Raw genomic sequence first — 6,203 nt, 5'->3', positions numbered from 1 at the left:
GAAGAAGTGATTTGTTGGCTTGTTGTTACTGTCGTTTCAAATTCTCTCCCCTTCTAATATGGATTAGAACTTTTTTTTTTAACTAAACATATGACCCATAGCCCAAATAACACACTAGTTTCCAATTATTTTTTGCTGCACCAACTTCTTGAATGAGAGTTATGGAAAGCCATACATTTTTTAAAGGGGCCATACATTTTTTTAAAGGGGCACTATTTTATTTTTTATTATTTTTATAAACATATCTTTTAGGGGGCACTGCCTCCCCTGCATAATAGGTAGCTTCGCCCCTGGAGCTTTTGGTAGATTGATGACCACGATAACTTTATCCGAAAGATAATCAACTATCATATCAGTTATCGCATTAAATTTATTTTTAATATTTTTGTTTTTCTTTTGCATGAGAGCTTTTGGTGGATTGATAACCACGATGTCCTTATCCGGAATACAATCAACTATTGTATGGGTCAACGTTTTTAGTAGATGTTAGGCTAGGTCCGTAATGGCAAGGAGGAGGCTAGCCAGTGGCTGCAACCCAACTTGCTGCAATAGTTATTACGTGCCTACTTGAACAATGATGCCAACTTTAGGTATTGGCAGAAAATGAACAAAGCGAACATAGCATGACTCTGTTCACTGTGGGATCCGACAAATGTTACCAAGATCAAGAAGAAAATGGTATAATTAATTCATTTACATAATTTTAAGTTAATTTGACATTTTACCTTATAATTAATTATCACTTATTTTAGCCTATTTGTTTGTAATGTGCAGGAAAAGTTGTTGGATTGCGTTCCTTTTGATTATGAAGTCTTCAAGTACATTCATACTCAGAAGGAAAATAAAGAGCTCTATATGGACAAACGATTTAGCGACTTAATTGCAACTTGTCATTATTTCATAACTTAATATTTTTGAAACAATAGTGACTTGTTTTTATTTCGTAACTTATAATTCTTTTATGTGTTAGACATTATACAATTAGAAGTTAAAAGCCATAACCTAGTTGTCCCGACAGAATGAGGATGAGGGGCACGAGTCGATTAGTTATGTGTTGGTGGATCCTAATGCGGTGTAGTGTGAGACTCTATCTTCACTCAGGCCCTTTAAGGAGGGGGTCCTCCAGGTCAGCTACCAGTGCTCTTCCAGCTTCCCAGAATGCCGATCTTCACGAGCAGGTCTGGAATTTGACTCAGAGCTTACAAGAACAAGGTCAGCATCTGTACCAGGATGAGTAGCAGTAATAGGACTTTTTCGCTCGCCTAGCTAACCAGGATGTGGTGGAGGAGGTAGGACCGACTAGTTATCACCTGCTAAAGTTTGACATGCAGCAAGAGCTAGAGCAAATATACCAGATGAGGCAGGATCTGCCAATCTACTAAGATACAGTCTGCATTGGTGGCAACGACACTGCTGAAGGGAATCATCATCAGCTGCACTAACACCGGTATAAATACTGGTAACATCGTTAACACAGAAAGAGAAAGATGACTAAGAGGATGATGCATATGCTTACAAGAATCCTTAGTTAGGACCTGTTTTTGTTGTTTTTTAGTTGACAATTATTTCATTTCGGTTAGTATTTTATTATGTAAGATTTCTTTTACTTTGTACATTTAGTTTTGATGAACAAATAATTGACATTTGCTATTTTAATAAAAATAATCTTTAGCTTTTATTATATTTAATAGCGATGTAAATATTGATGATGAAATTATTGATTTTTAAAATATAGGGACCTAATTAAAAATGTTGTAAAATTACAAGAATTAATAAAATAATTAAACCTTAATTAAATAGTATGGAATAAACAAGTTGACTCACAAATTATGATCCGAACATCTAGTTTTAGCAAAACTTAAATTTGAATATTGTTTTTATAGGTGCTTTTAAAAGTATAATTAATCATCTTTTCAAGATTAAAAATACAAATACATTTTTTTATTTACTAAATATAAAATAAAGTAACTACCTATAAAATTTACCAAATCGAATATATATATATATATAGAGACAATTACTCAAATAAAGATGGTAAAAATATCTTTTTTATAAAGATGCTTTATTTAAAAGTATAACTTATTTATTTAGCTACACTTTAAATAAAGGTAATACTTTTATAAATATCAAAATCTAACCATACAATCCATTATCCAATTTATATATATATATATATATATATGGTGAATGCTACCCAACCCCTCTAAAATAACATGTAAGTTACCTTTCATTATGTGTCACATTGTAATTGGTCCTTATCTTAACCATAATTATTTGTTTGGAGTACAAATTTTATTATTATATTTGTATGTTCATGATTTTAATTATACTTTTAAATACTTTGAATAGATTTATTTTATTATATTATATTTTACATATAAATATATGTTCTATCACGTAATTAAATAAAGATATGTTTTTTTAATAAAAAATTTAATAACCAAATTAACCATTAATTATGTGGATAAGAAGTGATCCATAGCAAAATGAGGCGCTGGCTATAGTGGGAAGGAGAGGTTGTGTGGGAGGGCAGACGATGACGTTGACGCCCCAACTATGGTTAAGATAAGGACCAATTACAATGTGACACATAATGAAAGGTAACTTACATGTTATTTTAGAAGGGGTTGGGTAGCATTATATATATATATATATATATATATACAAAACACACGAAGTAATTATTCAAAATATTTAATTAATATTTCCCCTGTCTCCCACCTTGACCTGTATATATAACACACAAGATCTAGTTGCTTCTTAGCAACAGCTAGCATCTTACTTCTGAATCCTCTTCCATTTTTCCTTTCTAGCGCTAGCCCTTTCCGTCTTCTCTGGAAATGGCTTTCAATAAGTCCATTCTTCTTCTGGGAATTTTTCTTGTGATGGCTACTAGTAAGGTACTCCTCTTATATATATATGGTTCACTGTTTTTGTTTTACGCTCACTCATCATTTGTACAGAAGAAATTATGTTCTTGGTTCTTGTGCATTATATATTAACTTGAAAATCCCACCTTTTTTTATCTTCATATGCAGGTTTCTTCATATAATGAAGATCTCAAGATGCAGGTGAGTATGTTCACACTTCACACTAAAGCTTTAAGTTTCATTTCATAACTTATTCACTTCCTGTGTGGTGTTAATACGCTGTTAATATTATAAAATCTTTATTTTCTGGACTTTCATGAGTTTTACAAAATATATATATACTATTAATGCTGTGTTCTCTTCATCTAATCTCTCTCTCTCTCTCTTAAAAATGTTACTATATATTTATTTGCATAAATAATAATGCCTACCGACATAAAAAAACGAAGAATGAGGGGATCGGATTAAGTATATTCACATTACTTTTATGTTTCACCGAATTTCCTTTGCATGAATAGAAAATCATAAGAAAAAAACGTTCTTTTTTTTTTCCCGTTCACTCTTCACTTAGCTTCAAATTAATCTTCTCGTCCTCCTTATCTCTATTAAACAAAGAACAACCATTAATTCCCTTAACTTAAAGATAGAAAATATTTTATGTAATACTTTTATTAGGCACGCTAAATCTCCACATGCATCTTTCTTTTTACAAGGTAGATGAGCATGGATAACAATTTCTAAAAAGAAATTAATTAACTAGTGTCCCCATAATGTTACAAAAAAAAAAAATTCCAATGTACTGTTAATATACATTTAATGGATAAAAAATTTAGAAAAAACATATTTTCTATTAAAACATGTTATTGTAGTTCTTTAACTATTATTTAAACATTCATTAACAAATAAATCCTTTTTTGAAATATGTTACAAATATGTTTAATATATATAATTTTTGGTGCAGGTGAGCTATACAAAACCTCCAGTAGGTGCCACGTCAGCACCACCAAAGCCACCAAGTACTACTACGCCACCTCCACCAGTGACCAGCACAGTACCCACACCACCCAAGGCTAAGGCACCATATACCCCTGTAGTGAAGGCACCCCCTCCTCCATTTGTGAAATCTCCATCTTACCCTCCACCACCCCCACCACCAACTCCAACTCCAATTCCAACTCCAACACCCCCCAAGGTAATATCTCCACCCACACCTTATCATCCTCCAGTGGTAAATCCCCCTGTTACTCCTACTCCAGCACCACCAACATCTCACATAGTTAAATCAAACAAAGGTAAGTCTACCAACCATAATCCATAATTCATAAAGTCCTTATTCCAGAATTAAAGGGGTTAAAAAAGTTTTGCTATCCTTGAAATTTGTAATATTTGTTTCCAGTCACGGTAAATTTCTTTTTATACTTTTGGTTAAGGAAATTTCAATTTTAATCCTTATTATTATTTTTTTTCAACCAACTTGTAGGGCACATGATAAGGTTGCCAACTATGAAAGTTCTTATAGGAATCCAAAGTTTAAAATTTTAATAAATATATTTATAAATGAATAATACTATCTTATTAATAAAATTTATTATTTTTAGTCAATATTTAGTTAATTTTAAATTTTAATATTAATAAAAGTGTTGATTTCTAATATTTTTTCTTGTATATTTATTAAAATAAAAAATTTAAAATTTCTTATTATGTGTGTTTAGGACTAGTTAAAACTTCTTTTTGCCCCCTTGAATATTGACATACCACGTTATGTTAAAAGTTTGTTTTTCACTGTAGGATTTACGCTTATTATTTTTTGTGTGGGAGAGAGCTTGAGTGCATCTCACAATGATAGGAGAAGAGATGAGTTTTTCGTTGCTATGGTGTGAACAAATCGGTCCCTCCGATTTGTTTCATTTTTAAAATCAACAATCACAAATCAGATGGTCCGATTTATGTTTTTAAAAATAAAAAAATTTTTACTGTTGAAATCGGACCGTCCGATTTCTATTTAAAAAAATAAAAAAAAAATAAAAAATACAAAACGGACCATGCGATTTGTAATTTTTTTTTATCAAACAAATCGGACCCTCCGATTTGTACTTTATTTTTTTTTTCAAACAAATCGGACCGTCCGATTTGAATAAAACACCATATAAAAAAAACACCTAATCTTCCCATAACAATGTATTACACATATATTTATACAATATAAAAAAAATTAGCCTAGGATTTAATATATAGTGACAAATTAGAGGCAACTGAACATTTAAAATTCAACTTCATTAGACATACAAAAAAAATCAATTATAAAATACACATTAAATATAAAATATATAATAAAAAATTAAGTTAAATATGCATTTATACATAAATATATAATAATTAATTTTAGTGATTAATTTTAATATATAAATAATATTTTTGATAATTTTTTAGATTTGAAAACGAAATTAAATATATTATACCAATGTATACCAATGTTTTTTATTTATTAGTTATTTATGATTCTGTGTTTTATGTGTAGAATGCGTGCCACGATGTGGTTATAGGTGCCAATTGCACTCAAGGACGAGAGTGTGCATGAGAGCATGCATGACTTGCTGCGAGCGCTGCAAATGTGTGCCCCCTGGAACTTACGGTAACCGCGAAAAATGTGGCAAATGCTACACTGGTATGGTCACTCATGGCAACAGATCCAAGTGCCCCTAGAATAATCAAATACTCCATACACCATATATTATATCTATGCCTTACTTTAATTTATTTCTTTTGTTACTGCTAGTAACTAAGTTTGAGTTGATTAGTAGGTGGAACTTTTGGTTAGTATTATTTCAACTAATTAAGTTGAGTTATATTATTATATCATGTGGTTTAAACTTTAAGTAGTGTATTTAATCGTTGGTTTTATTTTATCACCACTTTAATGTGTTGTCTCTGCGGGATTGATATCTGTGTACTCGGATGAAATCATATATGTTATATTATAGGAAAATTTTATAGCTTCTGCTGGCTAGAAGGAAGTGCTGGTATTTCAAATTTCATGACGTACGCTACCCTAATAATAATAGGTGTGAAGATGACATTGATAAATAATGATTATTTTGTTTAGGCTTTTGCTAATACATAATCTAAAGAAATATTTTAAGAATTATAAAAAATGTTTTATTAAAAGAATATTAAAAGTTTATTTTTTTTAATACATTAAGCAAGTAAAAAATTTTAGAAAAATTATTATTATATTATTAAAATATATACTTAAAACACCATGTAACTAAATTTTTCTTTTCAGTAGATTTGTTTACCATCTTTGTGGCATCATATCAAATTATGGCGGTGCCA

The 6,203-nt window shown here is 30.4% G+C and overlaps 1 protein-coding gene across 1 annotated transcript; it reads left to right on the top strand.

Annotated features, from left to right (window-relative positions):
* Positions 1-2,674: 2,674 nt before the first annotated feature.
* On the top strand, positions 2,675-5,863 carry LOC112750743 (uncharacterized). The gene is made up of 4 exons (XM_025799567.3): positions 2,675-2,900; positions 3,039-3,071; positions 3,832-4,162; positions 5,389-5,863. The coding sequence occupies exons 1-4, from the start codon at positions 2,841-2,843 to the stop codon at positions 5,571-5,573; spliced, it is 609 nt and encodes a 202-aa protein (XP_025655352.1). The 5' UTR covers positions 2,675-2,840; the 3' UTR covers positions 5,574-5,863.
* The last annotated feature ends 340 nt before the right edge of the window (positions 5,864-6,203 follow it).

The sequence above is a fragment of the Arachis hypogaea genome, chromosome 15 (genome assembly GCF_003086295.3).
Source record: "Arachis hypogaea cultivar Tifrunner chromosome 15, arahy.Tifrunner.gnm2.J5K5, whole genome shotgun sequence".
Lineage (NCBI taxonomy): Eukaryota > Viridiplantae > Streptophyta > Magnoliopsida > Fabales > Fabaceae > Arachis > Arachis hypogaea.
Note: the sequence above shows the minus strand (reverse complement) of the source record. Positions and strands in the feature narration are given on the sequence as shown.

Bases quoted from the DNA above. Each gene is read 5' to 3' on its own strand.
- LOC112750743 (XM_025799567.3), top strand. From the start codon at position 2,841: ATGGCTTTCAATAAGTCCATTCTTCTTCTGGGAATTTTTCTTGTGATG. The intron at 3,072-3,831 runs GTGAGTATGTTC...TTTTTGGTGCAG, and splicing joins ATGAAGATCTCAAGATGCAG to GTGAGCTATACAAAACCTCC. The intron at 4,163-5,388 runs GTAAGTCTACCA...TTTTATGTGTAG, and splicing joins CATAGTTAAATCAAACAAAG to AATGCGTGCCACGATGTGGT.